The 23,207-nt window shown below is 47.1% G+C and overlaps 1 protein-coding gene across 4 annotated transcripts; it reads right to left on the minus strand.

Annotated features, from left to right (window-relative positions):
• Positions 1-3,264: 3,264 nt before the first annotated feature.
• LOC115092678 lies at positions 3,265-23,136 on the minus strand. 4 transcript variants are annotated; one of them, XM_029603872.1, is made up of 11 exons: positions 22,736-23,136; positions 13,151-13,233; positions 12,422-12,500; positions 11,694-11,782; positions 6,894-7,029; positions 6,632-6,752; positions 6,442-6,539; positions 5,824-5,918; positions 5,290-5,404; positions 5,001-5,124; positions 3,265-4,743 (listed from the first exon to the last, which is right to left on the minus strand). In XM_029603872.1, exons 1-11 carry the CDS (start codon positions 22,794-22,796, stop codon positions 3,978-3,980), a joined length of 1,767 nt encoding a protein of 588 aa, XP_029459732.1. In that variant the 5' UTR covers positions 22,797-23,136; the 3' UTR covers positions 3,265-3,977. The 4 variants fall into 4 exon arrangements, with proteins under 4 accessions (XP_029459732.1, XP_029459731.1, XP_029459730.1 ...); XM_029603871.1 differs by having other exon boundaries at positions 11,694-11,797; XM_029603870.1 differs by having other exon boundaries at positions 5,290-5,401; positions 11,694-11,806.
• Between the last annotated feature and the right edge of the window lie 71 nt (positions 23,137-23,207).

Raw genomic sequence — 23,207 nt, forward strand, 5'->3', positions numbered from 1 at the left:
GGCCCTGAACAGACTTGTCAAGACAAACTGCCCCCCAGCCGGATAGACTGGCATCCGTAGTGACTACTTCACACTGGAGCCACTAGGTCTACTCCACAACACAAATTCTGCGTTAGGAGCCACCAATTGAGACTGGAACGAGCAGAGTCTGTAAGATGAAGGGGAAGGTGAAATTGTTAGACACCGGATTCCAGCGGGAAAGCAAAGCTGACTGAAGAGGTCTCATATGAGCAGAGGCCCACAGAACTAACTCCAAAGTGGAAGCCATGGAGCCTAGAACCTGAAGATAATGCCAAACTCTGGGAGGAGACCGACAACAGTACCCGAATCTGACACTGTATTTTGCAGATTAGTTTGTTCGTGAGAAAAACTTTCCCCACCCAGCCTAACAACTGCAGTAGCTGAAGAACTCTAGATACAGCCAAGTGACAGATGTTCTGATTTTGCTCAAATGAGCCAATTGTCCAGGTAGGAATGAACAAATAACCCCTCCCTATGAAGCTGAGCAGCTACTATAACCATTATCTTGGTAAAAGTCCTGGGTGCTGTGGCGAGACTGAAAGGAAGAGTGCAAAATTGGAAATGATCCCCCAGGATCGAGAATCTCAAACACCTCTGATGGTTGGAACGAATGCCTATATGAAGATAAGCCTCGGTCAGGTCGAGAGAAGCCAGAAACTTGTGGACCGATGCCAAGACAACTCTTAAGGTTTCCATACAAAACCTTGGAATTCATAGGCACAGATTGACCCTTTTAAAATCTAGAATGGGACAAAAAGTACCATCCTTTTTGGGCACGATGAAGTAGATTGAATAACGACCCTTTCGTCTTTCCAGCAGAGGAACTGGAACAATGGCCCTGAGCTCTCTTAAGCTATGTAAGGTGTCCCGTACCACCTGACACTTTTGAATGTAAGAGCATGGAGAGATGAGAAAACTGTTGCGGGGGTGCCGTGCAAAATCTAGAGCGTAGCCTTGTTTTATCAGAGAGAACCTATTGGTCCGAAGTTATTTTGGCCCATTCCTCGAAAGAGGAACACAATCTGTTTCCCACTACCGGAACAGAGGAACAGACCGGCCTCATCTCATTGAGAAGTTTTCGCTCCACCAGAAGATTGGGAGGGTCCAGGTCTCCTATAGTGACGTCCTATCTAGCTAACTGTTGCAGAAAAGAAGAACCTGAAGAGGAGGAGGAGCAAAACCTGCTATTTCCTCAGAAACTGGATCTGGAAGGTTAACGACCCCCTTGTCTTGGGCCTATCCTCAGGCAGACGATGTACCTTTTCTCCTAAGGAAAAAATCAAATCCTCCAGATCTTTGCCAAAGAGACGTCTACCCTTAAAAGGCAAAGATCCCAATTGAGCTTTGGAAGAGACATCCACAGACCAGTATCTTAACCAGAGAAGTCTGCGGGCAGAAACAGCCGAAACCATTGCTTTGGCTGAGGTATGCAACAAATCAAAGAGCATCAGCTTGAATAGCTTCGGACTCAAAGAGAAGAATTATTCTGCAGGAGCTGAACCTAGTGGAGCCCTGCTCTTAAGGTGAAACTGCTGCACATAGCGGCTTGGACTCCAAGAACTGAAACTTCAGAAATCTTTTTTAGTTGAACCTCCAGCTTATGATCCTGAAGATCTTTGAGAGCTGTAGTACAGGTTACTGGAATAGTAGTCTTTTTGGTAACAGCAGAGACCGCTGCATCAACCTTGGGAACCCGTAAAAGGTCCAAAGCATCCTCAGGCAGAGGATATAGCTTATCCATGGCCTTGCTAACCTTCAATCCCAGGTCAGGAGTGTCCCACTTGCGAAATAAAGTCTGACAGAAAGATGAAAAGGAAAAGAGTTGGAACACGAAGACCAACCATGACCGGTTCAATTGAACCCATATGAGAATCCTCTGGTAGGGAATCAATTCCCAACTCTTCAAGAATAGCAGGAATGAGAGGAATAAGCTCATCCTTCCTAAAGAGGCGGACCACCTTAGGATCATCGCCTTCAACCACATGGAGACCTTGAGAGGGCAAGGGATCCTGGCCAGCAGAATCAGGATCCTGAGGAGGAATATTGCTTGGGTCACCCTGGTCTAACTGAGGTATCAGGTAAGGGCCGAGACACTGGAGTCCTAAAAGCGTTTAAGTTTAGGAACACCCATCCCCCACAAGGATTTGTTCCTATTGGAAGCTGCTTTATGAGAGTAGTACTGAAAGAGAAATCCCCTCAGGATTCTTTTTAGAGGACTTTCTGGCCTTGTAAGCTGTATGAAAAGACATAATAAAGTCTGAAGAAAACGAAGAGGAGTCTGAAGTCCCCTTCAGGACTCTCCTCACCAGCAGGAGCTGAATTAGCAAAAAAATCACCTCCCTCAGAGGCTAATTGCTGTGGAGAAAGAGGGGAAACCCCCCTCCCCCCAGCACAAGGGTAGCAGTGTGAAGAGAGCCTGAAATAGCTTCCGTTGAAGCAGTAAGCGGGAAAGAGGCTGCAGCAGAAAGATACGGGTGTCCCAGTCTAGCAGCCTGACGGAGAGGAAGAAAATGGTACCTCCAGCTGCCCCCCTGAAGATCCCTTCACCCCAGGGAGGCAGTAGGCATAGGCCATCACGAGAAACTCTCGCCTGCGCAGCATTCTTGAAGAAAAAAAAAAGAAAAAGCCGGCTGAGAAGACGAAACCAAAAAGAAAAAAAAACCTGCCCACCGCTCAAAACAGCAAAAAAGGTAGCATGCAGTCCAACCGGCAAAGCAAAAGGCTGTAAAAATTATTTACTTTGGAAAGAAAAACAAATTATTTTTATACGACCAGAGTCCTCTGCTTTGCGGGGTGAGTGAACTGGGCCAAGAGCCTCAAATACCAGGGAGGACGGTCCCCTCAGGACCTGCCAACTCCCTGAGAGGCTAAACTCCGCTTACCCTTAAAAAAAAAATTTGTTTTTGTTGAACTGGCTAAGAACCTGACTGTAGGTTTTGCACCTCCACCATCTGCTGGAGGCAGAGAAACACTGGTGTACTGTAGGCGCACCTCACGGAAGGGGCGGAGTCCGTTGGAACTCTCTCTGCCTCCATCTGCTGGTGAGTGGACAGAACCCAGGAGTCTGGACTGATCTGGGTACATACAGGGAACCATTGCATCAGATCTGTTCTGTGCTTAGCATTTAAGCAAGCAGTCCTATGATTTTTTGGTTAGTGGGAGTAAATGTTGCTGTTTGCATGTTGTTCCCACTGCTCCTGTAAATCAAGTGTAGCCCAATTTCTGATTAACAGAAGAGTAAGATTTTTTTAAGATAGTTTTATTAAAGAAACAGTTTCATATAAATCCAGCATTCAACATGGAAATGCATATCACATAAAACAGAACATTTACACAAAAGTTTAAAACCAGGACCTGATGCGATGGACTATAGCCAAATCAGATACATAAAGGACTCCCATACCCCACACTGTGGGTTTGACAAGCCCTGGACACAGCCTAAGTTAGCAGAAAGTGAAGAATGTCCTCATTCTGCATAAAAAAGTGACACTCCTTCCTTTCTCAAAATGTGGGACTATTTTGAGAACTTTTGTTCATAAGGGTAGGGATGTGAAAAAAGGTCCTGTGGTAGTAACTCAGGGGTTGCCAACTCTGGTCCTTAAGAGCCACGAACAGGCCTAGCCATCAGGATATCCATGATGAATATATAAGAGCCGGATCTGCATGTAAATGAAGGCAGCACATGCAGATTTCTCTCATACATGTTTATTGTGGAGATCCTGAAAACCCAATCTGGTTGTGATTCTTAAGAACTGGAGTTTGCCACCGCTGTAGAAGCTCTTATCTTACAGCTAGGTCCCAATTCAATTTTTTGAAATTCATTAAAATGCTTTAGAAATACTTCTAAAAAAGATCTTCCACCAAGACTTGTCTCCCTTCAGATGAAGGGTCTTCTCTGGGACTTATTTGGTAAAAAGACAGCAGCATACTTTACTCTCCCTCTCTTGCAATTGAGCCTAGAAAGGCAGGTGTGGGGAGGATGGGTGAGCAGAAAGATCCTCCAGGACATCAGCTGTATCTTTCTTCAGGCCACTTTCATCTTCCAAATCATGGATCGCCATCCATCCTACAGAGGTGGTCTTGGGGTTTTGATCTGTGCACTGCTCAGTTGGTATAAACAGCTGGCATTGTTCCTCCTCTAGCTTGCTCTCATTGGTTACAGAAGGGTAGGAGAACACAGGAAAATCAAGGGTTTGTCCCATGACTTGACAGCTCTCAGGACATGCACTCAGGTCAGTTTTGTCACCCTCCTTAAGCAGACTGCTCTCAGTAAGTCCTGGACCAGAGGCAGCAGATGGTGACAGAGACTGTGAATGCTGACACATGCCCAGGGAGCCCACAGGCTCAATGACTGCCGATACATTGCTCCAAGCTCTTTCAAACTCTGCTTTATCCTGAGCTTTGTGGTCAATAGGTGGGGATACATTAGGGGACAAACTGAACTCCATGCATGCCTCCATCACTTTTGCTCCCCATTCTGAGGGGGTCTTAAGAAGCTCCTCTCTGCAGCTCCCAGTTCGGGACTCCAGGTAGTCTCCTTTGCTGGAAGGCAAGGAGCCATTATCTACACTTCCTCCCATGCTTGTGGGGGCTCTCTCACAGTTGTGAGAACTGGTGACAGATGACAGTTCTTCAAACCCAAGGTCAATGGTCACAGGGACAGCACTACCTTCATCAATATCATCTGCACGTTGGCTGATCAAAGGATCACTTTCCACTTCCCTATAGCAAGAACAAAGTTCATATCAGAATAAATCTCTTAAAAATATTCAAAGTTAAAAGGGTGATTCAAGTTTGAGCCAGAACAGTTTACAGTTTCAGATTTAGAGGGAAGTGGAAGAACAAAATCCCACCCCAGAGAACAAAAACTTTGCAAATGATTTCCAAGTACTGACACACTTGATAAACTATTTCCCCTACTTACCAGGCACCCACCCCATGTACTTCAGAGCATTCCCCACCCTCTCCATCTCCTTTACCTTTGATAGGGGCTCTTGTGGTCCCAGAAGTATCCCTTGCTCAGGGTCTCTTCAGGTCCTGTACCTCCCTGGGCGTGTCCTTGGCCAGGAGGTGAAGGGCAAGAAAAAGCCTCTAAAGGAACATCTGCAAAATTGAACAAACTTTACTCATTTCTAGGCCTCCTACGAGGCTCAGATCACCTATCCCCTCTACCCCATAAAAAACCAAACTTTTTTTTTAAGTGGTGGTTGGGGAGGGGGAAGATGCAGGGGGAAAAAAAAAAAGTCCTTCCTTCCAATTCATTCATACCAGGTTGAGGGTTCTGGGATCCTGCTTGTATCTCCTGCTGACCTCCTTCCTGAATGCACTTTGCCATGGCTGGAGACAATTCAGGATCATTGGCACTCACTGATGAAACAGCCTGCTTCAAAACAATAAGTCACTATGATAGAGAAAAAAGAACCCCCAACATCAAAATGTTTACACAGACCCTTCTGAGACAGAATACTTGTACAAGGACCTGCAGCTACACCACCGGCCCGGGGGGGGGGAAGGGAGGAGAAGAAACACATGACTATCAAAACACCCTGCACCAGATCTCTTACAGAGTCTCAGCAAGAAGGCATTAACTGGTTGTGTGCCAGGTCATACCCAGAGCATCAAGAGGACTGTGGAAAGCACCAGTGCCTGCATTAAAGAGCAATACGCGCTCTGTACCTTAAAGCAAGCACATTCCCTTATCTGATGACACTGACTTGTCCTAAAAAGCTTGAGAGGGGTGGGGGGGGGGGGGGGGGAAGGGAGGTACTGCCATCCCATCTTTCTTCCCCAGGGGAGACTCACCTTTTTGCTAGAGGTGACTGGCTTCAGCAGGACACCATGGCGTATCATCTCCAGGACCTCACTCATGGCATGTGGCTTCAGGCACAAGGAGCCCCCTAGGAAGAGTCCAGGCCCAGCACATTAAACAGCCTGCATTTCAATCTGAACTTACAGCTGCAATGCTTTAGCTTGAAAGAGAGACCACTGAAGACTGCAAGCTGCTACAGACTCTGCTAACATGGATGTGCAGAGGCTCATACCACAGAAAGCTAGTACTCCACTTTAAAGCAATAATTCAGGGAAAGTGTTTCAGCCAGTGGCCCCTTCTTCACCTTACCATGTGAAGAAATGGGTGAGGTGGGGGAGAAGGAGTATCTCTACAGCTCTTAGATACTCGAGAGCAAGGGGAGAGAAGCCATATGTTCTCAGCTGGATGTCCAGAAGCTTCTGGACAGGGTATTTCAGGAAGGCCATCTAGGGTGGAAAGGAAGATTCCTTTAAGGAAAAGCAAAGTTTGTCTTGTACCCAGAGGGTTATGTAGACCGATATTGGAACAGGGAGAGACAGCTGACAAGCCACCCATTTGGGGCCTTGCCCCTGAAACCTGTTCAATATCACACCAGGTGCACTAGTACCCACCACTCATTGATGCAAGACTGTCCCCCTCTCCATGTGCCTCTGGGATTTGCAGTGCATTCCACACACTCACTGGCCTCTGAGTCACCAAGATGCATGATCTATGGGAGAATGAGAAAAAAAAGTAGTGTGCCATCCCTGCTCCTCAGGCACCTGCCCTGACAGCAACCTGAAGTCCATAAAGCAATCCCACCTGATTGAGCTAGTAGCTGGTGGCAGCGGCGGTGGTGGTGGTACAGGTGGTGTCCTTGAAGGAGAGGACAGTCCTGGAAATGGATTCTCTGCCTGCTGCAGACGTTTCTGTAACACAGCAACTGCAGGATGGAGAAAACCAGTAGTCAGGACAGTGATGCTCTTTCTAGAGTACTTACTCTTCACTGATCACCAAGAAAGGTGAGGGAGTGCATGCTCAAGGATCTCTCTCCCCCCCCCCTGTGTTCTCTAGAGACCCTTACTTTCATGTTTCAGATCCCGGATGTTCTCCTCTGCCTTCTGTGCTCTGCCCTCCAGCTGTCTCTTCTCCTTCACAGACCGTTCCAGCTGCTGCCGCAGCTTGTCACGGAACAGACTCTGGGAACCAGCATCGCCCACCTTCAATATGAGAGCGAGAAGTGTTAAGGCAAAGCAAGCTTTTAAAGTCTTAAATTTAAAAAGGCGGGAGCGGCTTTTGTTTGAAAGCAAAAAGTGGTTTCATTTGGAAAATGAAGATGGAAAGCCCCTCCCAGATTTGTTTCCCTATCTACAAGTCTAAGGAGCAGAAGCAATCCCCACTCACACAGGTTGGTGACATTTTCTTGCATGAAAGTGGCACCAGCCTCAGGTCTCACCAGCTCCATTCTGACATGCTTTGTCATATGGAGGTACAGAAATACCTTCTCATGCAACAAAATGGTACCAACCTATGCAAAGGGGGGGGGGGGGGGGGGGGGGGGGGGGGGGGGGGGGGGGGGGGGAGGGGGAAGACCCAACAATTCTGTTTTGTTGCCAATTTTAACTACATGAAACAAAAAAAAACAAAACACAAAACTGACAAAGTGTTCAGGGCATGCCTCTACCAGCCATCCATGTGGTATCTATAGGAAGACTGGTGCTAACCTGCTAACTTTTATTCCTGTACCGCCACAGCTTAGTCCAGACTTCTGGGTTTTACCTCCCCTTCCAGCAGATGAGACAGAAAGCTTTACTGATACTGCCATAACACTGAGTGTGCCACCTGCAGTCCCTCAGTATTGACCTGTACCCAAACATGAATCAATATCCCCTGAACGAACGGTGGGAAGTGGAAGCTTAGAACCGATAAGCTAATTCACTTAAAACATGTGAAAGACTAAAAAGATAGAGCAGACTCTTCCTGAACTCCCTACAGCAACCGGGCAGGACTCTGGACTGATCTGTGGTACTACAAAATGAAAACTAGCAGGTAAGAACCAATTTTCCTTTCCCTGTATGTACCCAGATCAGTCTAGACTCCTGGGACACAGCAAAGCTTCCCTAACCAAGGTGGGACCATGCGAGTTCCACTCAAAGCACACTCTCCCCAAAACTGCTGGCTTCTGGGGCCTAAACATCCAAACGATAATGTCTGGCGAAGGTGCGCAAAGATTTCCAAGTAGCTGCCCTACGAGTCTCCTGCGGTGACACTTTACATTTGGCCCAGGAGATTGCCTGGGAACGGGTAGAATGAGCCCTTAAGCCCTCCAGTACAGAGCGCCCCTGACAGATATATGCGGAGCCAATGGCTTCCTTCAACCAGCACACAATTGTGATCTTTGATGCCTTTTTCTTTTTGCACCATTCCACAGCACAAAAATGTGATCCAACAACCAGAAGCTGTTTGCAACCTCCAGATATCACAAAAAAGTGGGCCTGACATCCAAAAGCCACAACTCCCTTGCATGAGGTGCTGAAGTCTCCAAATTTGGGAGCTCCACCAACTGACTTAAGTGGTGCTGTCCTTTCACTTTCAGCAGAAGAGCTGGGACTATCCTCAAGGAAACCCCTGAATCTGGAATTCCCAAAAAAGACTACATAAGGCTTGAAGCTCCGAGATACGTCTAGCGGAACAAACCATCAAGAAAACCACCTTCAACTTCAGATCCTTTATGGTAGTCCTTTTGAGAGGCTCAAATGGCACTGCACACATGCCTTTCAGAACCAAGTTAAGGCTCCAGGAGGGACAGTTTCTAAACCGGAGGGTGCAAATGCTTTGCTCCATGGAGAAAAATGTACCACACCCAGGTGTTCAGCCAGCATTATTCTAAATACCTTGCCCCAGAAACATCCTAAGGCTGCCACTTAAACTCTGAGGGAATTAAAAAAAGGAAAAACCATTGACCAAACTTCTTTGCAAGAAATTCAGAATATTTGCTATGGAAGCTCACAGGTACACCACCTTGCTCCATGCACCAATCCTCAAATACCTTCCAGACCCTCACATACACTAAGGAGGTGAAAGACTTCCTAGCTCCCCCCCCAAAGAGTAGAAACATCCTCAGAGTAACCTTTGGCCCTTAAGCATTTCCTCTCAAAAGCCAGGCCATGAGAAAGAAGCAAGCAGCCTGATTCGAAAATATAGGACCTTGACTCAAGGTTTGGGAGGAGATGAGCAAGCCTCAATGGGCCATCTATCGCTAGACTGACCAGATCTGCAAACCAAAGCCTCGGAGCCCACATTGAATCACGCCTTCCAGGTGAACCTCCATGTGCCTCAATATCTTGCCCACCAGCAGCCGTAGTGGAAAAAAACAGAAGAATGTCCCTCGATCAAGGAACAACTAAAGCATAGACTCCCTTTGCGACTAAAGAAGCAGGCCACCTTTGCAAATACAATACTGGATGAAAAGTCCCTTCCTTCTTTGGAACCATAAAGTAAATGGAGTAAAGTCCTATCCCTTCTTCCTCCACGGGAATGGGGACAACGGCGCCAAGCATCTGTTGGCCCACCAGTCTCTTTTCCACAAAGGTGCAAGGGGAGATCAAACAGATCCCAAAGCAGATGAGCAAGTGCTAAAGCATAACCTTGTTTTGTTTTATCACGCTTAAGACCCACTCTATTAGTCAACCAACCCCCCCCCAATAACAGGGATGGAGGAGTAGACCGGCCTCACTTCATTGTGCTGATTTGGCAGCAATGCCTCCCTGTTCAGCTTTCTTTCTTGAAAGGATTGGTTCCAGGACTGCTGCCTCTTCTAGGCTTGCCTCTGAACCCCTGTCTAAGGCCTTCCTTGGCAAAAAAGACTGTTCCCTCAGAACCTAAAGCATCCAGAAGAGGAATTCCTCACCCCTTTAGGCCTGTCTTCAGGTAACTTGTGAACCTTATTCTTTCCCAGATGCTTTATCAGCTCCTCCAAAAAAGCAGCTTTCCCTTAAAGGTAACACTGAGTCTTGGTGAAACATCCACAGACCAGTTCCTTAACCAAAGCAGTCTCCTCGCCAAGACGGTCAACATCATAGTACTAGAGGACACCCTGATGAGGTCATACATCACATCAGCGCTACAGGCTACCACAGCTTCAAGCTGCTAAGCCTGCTTCACCTCCTGGGAGGACACAGACTTGTCAGACTGCAGCTGCTGCGCCCAGTTCAGCCAAGCTCAACGTATGAAACTGCTGCACACCACAGCTCATATGCAGAGTGCTGACACCTCAAATATCTTCTTCAAATGGACCTTGAGCTTCCTATCCTGCAGATCCTTTAAAGCCACCACACCGGCCACCAGAATAGTCATCTTCTTAGTCACAGCAGACACTGAGGCATCCTCCTTCGGGACTTGCAAACGTTCCAGCGTGTCCTCAGGTAAAGGATATAATTTATCCATCACCCGGACAACCTTCTGGCCGGTCTCCGGAGTATCCTACTCCCTGACCACCAATTTCTTGATGGTGGTATGAAAAGGAGAAGCCTTCGCTGGACCCTGTAAGCCAGATATGACTGGGTCCAATCTTTATTCCTATTTCCGCCAAACAAGGGGATCAGGGGTCCCAATTCTTCCCTGTGGAAGAGATCCTGCCCCCCAGGAAGGAATGCAGAAATCAGAATCCTCTGACGATCATTCACTACGGTGCTCCGCAAGGGCTTCCCAAAGGCTTGCCGAACCCTGGTATTCCCCAGCCTCCCTGTGGTTCTGGATCTCTTCTTGGGCCATAGACCAGAGGAAGTCTCATGCTTCAGCCCCTGCCACCCCACAGCTTTCCGGGCCAGATAAGCCTTTTGCATTAAAAGCACAAAATCTGAATCCTCCCCCAGGTGGTCATCTTTCGCCCCTGCTTGGCCCCCCCTGGGCCTTTGATCAGCTAGGGACAGTGAAGGAGGGAAATCCCCCTCCCCCTGCAGTAGATGCTAGTGTGGCCAAGATGGCCACTGTTCCCATGCTGATGGGTAATGGGTCCGACTCTTCCTGCAGTGGCAAGAGCCTCCTGGACCTGCGCTGCTGCTCAAAACACCTCCCCCCCCCACCCCTGAACTGCCCTCTCCCTCCGGGAGGCAGCAGGAGCAGAGGCAGTTTCAAGAGAGCTGCCCACACAAGTCCCCCACACAAACACATTTATTGCCACGTGGCAAGCCTTTGAACTGCCCAACCGTGGGAGGCAGTCACCTGGGGGAAAAAGCTAAAAGCAGAGCCCCAGACGTCAGCCCTGCACTGCCAGCAGGTCACAGAGTCCCTCTCATCTGAAAGTCTTTTTTTTTTTTTTTTTTTTTTTTTTTTTTTTAAGTTTAACCACCAAAGAATTAGAAAAAGGCTCACTTCCCTGAACTATAGTGTGGCAGCAGGCTCCACTGTCCCTTCTGGAGGAGAGGGAGCTCAGTCCAACAGCTTTCAACCTCTGGCAACTAAGGGTCCCCAACGCCCTGCTTGTCCACCTCAAAGCCAGGAGAGATGGCCCCATCAGGACCTACCAACCTCATGAAGGAATCAGCAATTTCTCCTGGGTTTTTTGTTTTTTTTAAACCAAGTACAGACTGCAGGTTTTGCACATCCATCATCTGCTGGAGAGAGAAATATGAGGGACTGCAGGTGGCACACTAGGTTATATGGTAATGTCAGTAAAATTGTCTCCATCTGCTGGAAGGGAGGCAAAACCCACGAGCCTGGACTGATCTGGGTATGTACAGGGAAAGTGATTACAGAAAGGTAGATTTCACCGTCCTCCCTTACAGTTCAATAATTGCACCTCAGCACCCCTCCTGGCACACAGATCTGCCAATGCACCCCACTGTCCTGAAGCAGTCTCCCCCCCCCCCCCTCCTCCTAGTACCTTTAAACATAGGAAGTCCTCCAGCTCATGGACACGGCAGGTCAGCTCCTTGTTTCTCTTCAGAGACCAGTTCAGCTCTTCTTCAAGCTCTGAAAGAGTCAGATCTGCCTTGGCTCATATTTCAAGAAATATAAGCCTTGTTGTAAAGTCAAATGCAGCATGTGAAAAGTACTTCTACCCAGTCACACACTCTGCATGGACCTGCCTCCTCCCCCGACTCCTGCTGGTCTTCAAAATGATTTAACACAGTCATTTATGCCCTGCCTTGGGCAAGAAATCATTTGCCCCAAGAAGACAGGCCCTGGAGTTTTCCCCCCTCTTTCCAACAGGTAGATCATGTCCTGTTTTCTCACTGCTTCTACAGATAGATAATTTCAGTTCTGGTGTTAAGACAACACTAAAGGTAGTTCATGGCAGGCTTGCCTTGCCCATCCTCCATGGCACCAAGCTTATTTCACTATAGAAGGCTCCCTTACAAAGGAATTGTTTTAGCAACCCTCCACCCTCCCAAGAGATGGGGTGGAATTAAGAATTCCACAATTCCATGCTGTAAACATATCCTACACATCTGAAAACAGGAATTTGCTATCCAGGACCTGACCAGCAGATAGGATATGAAACTTGTTTATCTGCCAAGTTATCATCCGTAAGAAAATACACAAGACATCAAGTTAAAGTCAAGTTGTTAGACAAGAATTAGCAAGCTTGGGAGACAAATGAAAGCTCACCCTGCAATGGCTTTTGATATGACATGCTCCAATCTGCTCTGGAAGGAAGTTCCAGGCTGCAGTGCAATAAATCATCAGCCTGGAGATGGGGAAAAAAAAGACACACAGTAGAAGCCACATGGGATGAAACTCTAGTCAGGATTGCAATTACCAGTACATCTTCAGCTCAATGACCAGATGTACTAAAGCACTCAAATATGGGGAAACCCTTTAGTACATAGGACCCCAGATAGCCACTATAGGAAGTCATCACAGCAGTCTCCCATTTAGAAAAGGGAGGACCATACAGCAGACATCCCTCACCTGCCTCATCAAGGCCTAGACTATTGGAAGGGTGGACAAGGCAGTGTGAGAGAGGAGGTTGCACTCAACATTATGAAGATAGTGTGTTACAGGATCAGGAGAACAAAGAACAGGAGGGGAAGAGAGTTAAGGCAAATTAGGTGCATTCAGGAGATAAAACATGTACTGCCACTGCCGGAGAAGGTTCTCAGAAGGTGGCTGGTGACATCTGGTGGCCACAGAGCAGGTTTCTCACTTGGAGGAGGAAGGAAGGGGGAAATTGTACTGCAGGACAATTGGTAACACTCTTGTTCAGTGTAGCAGCCTGAGGAGAAGTCTGGACGTCCAATGTAAGATATCTCACTAGATACAGCACATTTACAGTTAAGCCATGCACGCAGGCCAAGAGGAGCTTTCATGTATGCCCTTATTCCCCTCCTTTCATACCTGAGGGCTCTTGTCTGTTGAAGCAGGACACCTCTGGTTACCCTCCAGCACTCGCTGTTGCCCTTCATCTGCTTCCGACAGATCTACAACACACAATCAAACCAGGTTTTAATTTTCTTCTGAAAAAAGGATAGGAAATTGGTTCTTACCTGGTAATTTTTATTCCTGTAGTACCACAGATCAGTCCAGACTCCTGGATTTTGCTTCTCTGCCAGCAGATGAAGAGAGAGTTTCACTGACACTGTACATAATCCAGTCTGCCACTGCAGTCCCTCAGTATTGACCTGGACCCAAGCCAAGATGATAGCAACAACCAAAAGTTTAAGCAAACTCATTCCCATCCAACAAGCAGAAAGAAGGGGAAACTGCCCAAAAGGCTATGGAAAACTAGTTTCCCAAATTTAACATAAGCTATCAGCATTGAAAACCTCTAACAACTCCGCACTAGATACAAAGCAACAGTATGAGCGGTGCACTCTACCCCCAAGTAAATGGGTGGGTTTCTGGACTGATCTGTGGTACTACAGAACGAAAATTAGTAGGCAAAAACCAGTTTCTTTCCCTGTACATACCCAGATCAGTCCAGACTCCTGGGATGTACCTAAGTTCCCCTTAATGTGGGTGGGACCTGGAGAGTTTCACTCCTAGAACACTCACTAAAGCACATGGAAGCCAGAGCTCCGACATCCAAACAATAATGCCTAGCAAAAGTGGGCAATGACTTCCCAGTTGCTACCTAGCAAATTTCATGCAGAGACGCCTGCTGTGACTTAGCCCAGGAAATTGCCTGAGAATGTGTTGTGCACCCCTAAACCCCCCAGCAGCGTGTGCTCCTTAGAAATTTAAGTCAACTCAATTGCTTCCTGCAACTACAGCATTATTGTAGCCTTAAATGATTTATTTCCCTTCTTTGCACCTCTCCACAGTACAAAGTGATGAGATCTATGGAAATCATAAGTGATCTTTAGATACCTCAATAATGAATGCCTCCAATCTAAGAGCCAAAGCTCCCCTGTGTGAGGCATAGACTAATCCAAATCCATAAAAGCTGGAAGCTCTACTGTAAGATGGAATGCAGAGACTACATCAGGCAGAAAATAAGGCACCATGCATAAAGATACCCCCAAATCCGACACCTGTAGGAAGGGATCTGAACACGAAAGCACCTGGAGCTCCAAAATACTCCTGGCTGAACAAATATCCACTAAGAAAACTATAGCTCGCTTCAGTGGTTCAAACTGAGCCTCACATAATCCTCTAAGGACTAGATTCAGATTCCAAGATGGATAAATGTTCCACATCTGAAGGAACCATAGAACATCTGGATGTGTGGACAGAGGATACCCTTGCACCTTACCCTGGAGATAACCTGGACACTCTTGAGTTAAAGGCCAGTCCCTTGACCAGAACGTTGCTGTAGAAAAGCCAAAATATGCAACACTGTAGCCTGAATAGACTAAGGCTGCACTCAGTCAACAACAGATCAGGACTCCGATACTCCAAATCTGCACATACTTGATGGATGTAGAAGTGGAAATAACTAACTACTTCAAAATATCAGCTCCATCTCAGTTATCTCCTCATAGAAGCAAAACCACAAGACAGAAGGGGGCCACCTGACCCCAAAATATTGGGCCCTGGTGGGAAAAAAAAAACAAAAACCCAACCGATGTCCAAATCTCAGGGGCCCGTCTAAGGCCATGTTATCTGATCTGGGAAGCATGGTCGATGTGGCCACTCTGGAGCTTCCAGGATCATGTTGCCTGGATATTTGTTTTTCTATCCACCATAGGGAAGACAGAAGAATCCCTCGAGTCCACGGCAACATCAGCGCTCCAATTCTTTTGTACAGTGTTCTGTTCATGGGTTGTAAAACTGCAACACCTTTGTATTCTCTTTGGTCAGGATATCCCCATTTTCCATGAAAGAGACATTGCTGCCTCTGACAGCTCCCATTCCCCGGGACCTAACTTTTTCCGACTGAGAAAATCCCCCTGAACGTTGTTCACTCCAGCGTGAGATGCTTCCAGCTGCTCCAAGTGTTGCTCTGCCTAGAGAGAATCAACTCCTAGGCATCTCGAGCCACTGCCCAATTCTTGGTTCCACCTTGACAGTTGTAGTTAGTCATATTGTCTGATAGGATCCGTACTGGATGGCCACATAACCTTGTCAGACAGGCAAGCAACGTGAAATGCACTGCTCTCATCTCTAACCAACTGATAGGCCATGCTGCCTCCTGTTTCGACCACTGGTCCTGCGCTGACTGATCTTGCCACACCACCTTCCATCCAGAGGCAGTTGCATTGGTGGTGACCATTACCCAATTCGGAATCTCCAATTCCATACCACACAAGATTGGTGCAAGTAAGCACCAAGGAGGACTGTCCCTGGCTTCCCCCTTTAATGGAAGAGGAAGATGAAACTCTTCCAATAATGGATTGCAGTGGGAGAAGAGCCCCCTGTAGAGGCCACATGTGTGAATGCCCAATGCATTAATTCCAATGTCGATGCCATAGAACCCAGACCTGTAAATAGTCCCAGATCCTGGGCACTGAAAGTTCTAGGAGAAACCTAATCTGACTCTGCAATTTCAGTACGCTCTCCATGAGAAAACACTCTCTCTGCCAGCATGGAGAACAGAGCTCCCAGAAACTCCAGCGTTTGTAAGAGGACTAAATGGCTCATTGCTAAGTTCATCATCCATCCTACAAACTTCAAGCACATTGGTACCTTTTTTTTACTGATTGTCAGATGTCATTTGACTTTGCATGAATAAGCCAGTCATCCAGCTACGGATACATCAACACACCCTCCTTTTGCAATGCAGCTGCCCCCACCACCATCACCTTGGTGAAGGTACATGGAGCCAACGCCAGTCGAAGGGAAGGGCTTGAAACCGAAAATGTTCCTTTAGGACCATGAACCTCAGGAATCTCTGGTGCTCCGGCCCGATGGCTATGTGCAGATATACCTCTATCAAGGCAAGAGATGCCAAGAACTCTCCTTGCATACTGCTGCTATGACAGACTTCAAGAGTTGGATCTCAAAGAGTTTCCATGCGGAAATGAGGGAGACTTGAGAGCTGCATTTACCTTTAAATCCAATCTCTCTTGAATTGGATACGAGGGAAAAGAAACAGAATGCTTAACTTAAAATTGACCTTGGGCCACACTAAGCATATTCAGGTTAAACTCAGCAAGACATCTTTGCGAAAAAAAAACAAAACCCAAAATCAGAACAGAGTCCAAAGCGGCTCTCAATCATATGCAATTTCTCCCTCTTCTAGAAGTGAGAAAGCCAATTCCCCATTGGAATCCTTCGATGTCTCATGAACCACACCCCCTTGAACATTACCAGGGACAACCTCCCTATGGCATTTGCCCACCATGACTGTCAAATGGGAGGCCCAAGCACATAATCCCTACTTAGTAGGTTGCTTCGCTTTCACTGGGCACCCCTGCAGAAAGGTCTGCAGGCCCTAGAAACATTCCAGAGGATGGATGTATACCGCAGTCCATAGGCCCAAACTTGCTCTCTCCAACCTCTCAAGGAAGCTTCTGCCCTCGGGAACAAGAAAGGAGAACTAATCATTGCCTCGTCTCCTACTCCACAGGCCATGGGGATGTCCCAACATAGGCAAAAGCTATAGTAGTCAAATCGCTTTGAGCATCTAAACAGTAATGACACAAAGAGAGGAAGGTCTGAATTTCTATCAGACAGCAAGTCTCACAGATAGCAAGGTGCTTAGATCTGTTAGTCCCCTGCATCTAGTTCTCTTGAACTTCTGCTCTAGGCAGGCTTCTGTGTGCACACCAATACCACCTGGGCATACATGCACACCCGTCCAGGATGTGCATAAACATGCAGTCAAGACTAGGTTGCGGTTGTATGCGCACAAATAGCTGCGCAAATATGCAGTCAAGTCTAGGTCGCAGATGTATGCGCTTAAATCTAGGCCACTGCCTTATGTGCAGACGTCCCTGTGCATGCAACTGCCATCTGGCAAGAATGCACGCACACACCTACACATGTGGGAAAAGAACCACTGCCATAGACTACTATGTGGCTAAGCAAAGGCTGCCTGCACCTTCAGCGGCACCGAAAATCATTGCCTGAAGAGCTTCTCAACAGCTTAGGCCTCTTGACTGGCCGAGAATCCATGAAGACTGGGGCCAAGAGCCAGCATCCCGCTAAACACACTTTGCACATAAGTGAGTTAAAACCGGCAGGAGACCTCTACAGAACCAGAGACGACTCCTCAGTACAAAGTGCCTCGCTGAGGGACAGGGAACCACTGGAGACAGTTGAGGATGGGATTCCCCTGCCTCTCTCGCCAAAGCTGCTAGGGAATAGAAAATGGATGCAGTTTCCGTGCTGATAGAGAAAGCCTCAGAGCTAAAGCCTATCACCCGTGAGGCTTTTTCTACCAGTGAGGTCATGCTTGACGCAGACCCCCCTCCCCCAAGCACTTTTGCTGCACGTACACACTGTTCCTCCCTGCATCACCAGCACCTCAACAGCAAACAGGGGAATAGTCCCCCAGTGCCATGGAGCCAACACCCGGTCTCCTCTCCAGGCAGAGAAGCTGTTGAGGTAGTTTCCCCCCTGGAAGCCCACTGCTGCACAGATCCCTCTTTTTTTTTTTTTTTTAAATTAAAGTTAAACTCTAGAACAAAATGATACATAGAAACCAATATTTTTCCTTTGGTGCAGAGGTTCAGGTTCCAGGAGTGCAGCCTGCATGGCAGATCAGGAAAAAAAAAGCCAGGCCACTGGCTATTATCAGGCTCCTTTTGCCAAACTTTAGCAACCCAGCTCAAACCGTATAAGAGGGAAGCTTCCCTTTTCCACTGGGCGCGCAGTGCAGAACTGCCAGCAGGTTCTACCGCTTTTTCATGGGGATAAAGGATCTGGACCAGCAGACTGAGCTATTAGAAGATCCACTCCCCCCTGCTCGTCTGTCTCAAACCAGGGGGGATGGCTCCACCAGGACCTCACAACCCCCTGGGAGAATCCAGAAATCTCATTCTTTTTCTCTCTCCAGACCTCAGGTTTTACACCATCTACCATCTGCTGGAGACAGAAATACTGAGAGACTGCAGGTGGTACACTGGGTTATGTACAGTGTCAGTGAAACCTGTCTCCATCAGCTGGCAAGGAAGCAAAACCCAGGAGTCTGGACTGATCTGGGTACCTTCAGGGAACCAGTATTGCTATTGGCTCTTAGTATCTAGGAGAGACGTACTAAAGCAGATAAACAAAAGTCTGACCCTCTCCCAACTTTATGCAAGAAGTTTATTTTACAGGTCATTCTTGGCAGCCAATCACAGAACATATCCAAGCTGTGGATAGGGCAAAGGCAATGCTGAATTCTGCAGAGCAGAAGTGACTATAAAGATAGGCTTGTTATATGCTTTGCTAATGTGACATGTGAGAATGCAGTAAATAACCCCATCTCAGCCTAGAGACACTAAAACAATGGTCAGGTGACTCCATGCTGGACTGAACATCAGGATTTGTTTCAGGTGCCAGCCATGAGCTGCTGAGTCCTGCTCCCCATCTGTTCGTTTCAGATCCAACCTTCCTTCTAGCCCACACAGACCTGCTGTTCTTTTTCATGCTGCCATAAATCGTTTACTAGCAGAAAAGTTGAATCATGGCATCCAGGCGCCAGGAAGACCAACAGTACAGAAGGGGGAACTGCTGCAGTTTCCTCCTCTTGGTCACAGGGACCCCCTGTTTACACATATGGAGCTTGGTCTCAGACATCAGATTCACACTTTACATTAACATACTGGACACAAGAGTACCATGTTAGCTATGGGTCTAAAATACTATTCTGTTTATTACATCAGGCTCTATAAGTGAAAAAATATAGATTAACATTTTTGCTTTAATGTATTTGTTTCCAAGACAGCTCATGAACCTCTGGCATAGGGACAGTCAAAAAGGAATAAGGGGAAGCAAACCCAGTATATTTCTTTTTGAGGAGGTTAATGATTTTATACACCAGTACTACAGTATGGAAGCTAGCATTTAAGTAGGTATGTAGAAGAGGCAGCTGCTCGTGCATAAATGAAAGGAAACATTGCATCATTCTTTCACAGAATGAACAGAAAATAAAGATCACACAGGATCAGAACACACAGGACCAGTAGACTCATCTACTGGACGTATTAACATCTTCGTACCAGAAAAAAAAAACCAAAATGCTAGGATCATGACCCTAACAAAATTGCAGAGAATGAAGTTGTAATTACCTGGACGAGACCTTGATGCCAGAAAACTGGACTGAGTGGTGAAGAAGAAAACCACAACAGCAGCATTGTTAATGGACATGTTACTACCAAGCAACTATTCTGTACCAAGAGAGATCAGAGACTAAGGCAATGTAAAAGAAGAAGAGTAGTCCCAATTGTATTGGACACTACCAGCTCAATTAAAAAGCTTCCAAGCACACCCTGATATGTTGCCTATACATTACACCCTATAGGGGCAGATTAAATAAGGTGTGCTAAAGCTGCCGCAGATTTGGGTACTCCAACACGTGCACAACCCTATACGGGATTGTAATAAGTGTTTTGGGCACGAAAAAAAAAAAAAAGCACATACAAGTGCACTAGACCCGTGGTTTTTCTGCGCGTGTGCATGCTAGTGGCATGCAAAGGAGGCAATTATTCATGGGCAATGCAGGAAACTACACTAGCAGGGAGACTGAGTTAGTGCAGGTTTTTAGCACCTGGGTCAGGGCAGGACGTGAGTGAAAGTGCTGGTGTGAAGACCATTTTTTGATGCTTTTGTGGGTCAGCCAAGCAGCTAATGGAATGGGTAGAGAGAGAAGGAAGCTTCTCAATGAGGTAGAATCACGATCTGCATTTCACGCTCTTGCCGGAGGCCAAAGTCCGATCAAAGGGGTTAGATATTGCTCTACTCACCTTCACATCAACTTCTGAACCACTAATTATTCATTTTTTCAAAAAAAATGAAAAAAAAAAAAGGAAAGACTTCTACCCCAAGAGTCAATTGCAAGCGCTCACACGCTGATAGGTGTCCACATGGATGTTTGCGTGTTTTACTGCATAGGGCCATTAGCATGTTACCGAGCACATTATGGCACGTATATTTGGTATGCACACATTTTATGTGCATGTCCAATTAGCATACACAGCCATTACATCATCCAATGCTTCTGCTGGTTTTTGCCACACACCCCAACAAAAATCTGTGCAGAAAAATCAGCATGGATTTCAGCATAGGTCTTATTACTTCAGCCCCTATGAATGCCAGAACGAAGCTCTTCAGTGCAATGCAAAAAAAAAAGTGTATTAGCAGTAGCCTTGAGAGACTGAGATCCTACTCAACATCTTAGTTTATTAGGTAAGCTCATTACTGGGCTATGAGGAAAAAAAAATCTACACACAACTGGAGACTAGCTCAAAAGAAAGCAGTATGCCTACAAGAAGGACATTATCTCTGCTGCACACCACTATAACACCAACTATCTGCAACTAAGTATTTCATCAATAAACTCCTTGGTCAGTGTTTAGATGTACTAAAACCAGCACACTAAACCTAAACAGGTCACCTGCACACACTAGCTAGCTGGAAACCATACCAAAGATGGTCAATTTGGCTACATCTAGAGAGACGAGATGCTTTACATTAATATAGAGCAACCTAGTAACCACTAACCATGCACTTCTGGTCACCACAGCAGTACTGAGAAGCAGTGCATCCGCCTTACCCCACTTCATAAAACTATCTAATCCAGGGTTTCCCAAACTTTTAGCCAATGTGACCTCATTTTAGCACTTGAAAATTCACACGACCCCAGACGACAGCCAAACCTAATTAGCTGGGGGGTCACCTCCAACAATCCCCTCTGTCAACCTCCAGAGGGCCTCTCAACCTCTGCCCCTCCAGCTAATCCCCTCTTACATCGCCCAGTTCCTCTCCCCTTCCCAGCCTAGCCTATTGCTCACCCACTAAATCTCTCACTGCCAAACCATTTTTGTAACCCCCATTGATCATCTGTCATCCCCTTCCTCTCATTACCCCTCCAGTTGATACTCTCAACCCTAGCTCCTCTTTTGCACACCCCCCCCCCCTCACCTTCCACAACCAATCCCTCTCCCACTGATCCAACCCTTCCTGTATCTGAGCCCTCCCTTCAAACATCCCCTTGACTAGGATCAGCAGCAACATTTTCCTTTGAGTCTCAGGCGATAAGTGGACGACAACTAGTGGGAAGAGAGGGCAGGCTGGTGACAGGGGGCAACATTTTTCTCTTAAGTTCAGCGATGGGAAAGGATAAAGAAGTAGTGACAACCTGCACAGACCTGTGCACTCTGTCCACTCTTCCCCAATGGCTGGTCCAATGCCTGATGTTGAACTGCAACTGGCAGCAGCATTAGTAATGAAAGTCAGCACAGGATCTGTGAGCTAGTAAGAGCTCACAGGCCCTGCAGTGGCCCCAGTCCTCCTCACACATGGCTGCCTGTTAATGTGGAAACTCAAGAGAGGGCAGGACCTGAGAGCATGCTAGCTCAAAAATCCCATGCTGATTTCCACTACTTCTGCTGCTGGTTATGTCTGGAGAGGACTGCCCTTTGAGGCATTTGTGACCCCGGCTGGAGTTTTTGTGACCCCCGTTTGGGAAGCTCTGATCTAATCTGTGTTCTATGTTAAGTGCCATCATTCCCCATTATAAGAGCTTGTTGGCTCTTTTTTTTAAGACACAGTTAAGTGACTCCTTTTTAAGGCAAAATGGTTCTAGAAGGTTAGAAACAGAATTTTTTCCCCACACTTCCTTCCTAGAAGTTCCTAGACCGGTGGCATTTAATAACAAAGATTTCCCGCAACTTGCCATGTACCAGAGGAAAGGCTCTTGCACTGGGCATTGCCACCAGGCCTGACCTAAGGCGAGTGAAGAGCCCACGGCGAATGGACAGCAGTTGAGCCCTGTAACAGGTATTATCATAGTGCTGAATGTGGTTAGTGCAGTTAGTATAGCTGTGTTTAAAAAAGGATTGGATAAGCTCTTGGAGGAGAAGTCCATTACCTGCTATTAAGTTCACTTAGAGAATAGCCACTGCCATTAGCAATGGTTACATGGAATAGACTTAGTTTTTGGGTACTTGCCAGGTTCTTATGGCCTGGATTGACCACTGTTGGAAACAGGATGCTGGGCTCGATGGACCCTTGGTCTGACCCAGTATGGCAGGTTCTTATGATAGGGCTTCCAGGGCAGGAGTCAGGGAAGTCATCCCTGCTCATCGCCCCACCCCAGCCAGCTCTAATTACAGCACAAATACAGATGCATGTCTTCCGATGTGATACACTCAGATTCCTGGGAAGGTGACTACTACTAATACAGTAATATCTGCTGGGGTAAGAGCAACATAGCGGCAGTCTCAAAAGGAGAGCTCGTTCATCCCCCAACAAGGGAACAATGACCCAAAACAGTCTTGAGGAGGCTAAGACACCTCATTAGCTAAACAGGTTTTAGAGAAAGGCATAAACACAGACCAGCAGAAATAAGCTCAACCTGCCTGGAAGAAAAAGAGAGGCCGATTATATAGTCACCTGCGAAAGGGCAGCAAAATGTGCTCTTGAAGCAACTCCGGATTTTATTGGAGGCCGACATAACTTTTTCTAGAGCAACCGAAACTACTCCTCGGTCTTCGTTTATAAAAAGGAGACCTTCCCGCCGTCTTTCCTCCTTCGCGGAAAGTCCCAGCCTCGCCCTTCAGCACGTGCCAGCCCCGCCCGCTCGCTCTTCTCTAACCGCCCCTCACAGCTGCCGGGCCTTACGCTCACAGCGGTTATAGAACAGGGCCGGGGCGGTCCTTGCCGATCTCGGAATGTGGTTTTACAAATTAATAGACCCCCCCTGACCGCTACGTAACCACAAATGCCCTCGCCAAGCGCCCCTTTTCTTCAGACGCTCTAGCTAAGCAAATTAAAATTAACCGCTTGATGACGTCGCGGTGTTGCAGTTAATAAAGCCCGGTCTGGGTCTCTGAGGAAGTTCTGGGGGCGGGTCCAGCCGCCAATC

Source organism: Rhinatrema bivittatum, chromosome 5, assembly GCF_901001135.1.
Source record: "Rhinatrema bivittatum chromosome 5, aRhiBiv1.1, whole genome shotgun sequence".
Classification (NCBI taxonomy): Eukaryota; Metazoa; Chordata; class Amphibia; order Gymnophiona; family Rhinatrematidae; genus Rhinatrema; species Rhinatrema bivittatum.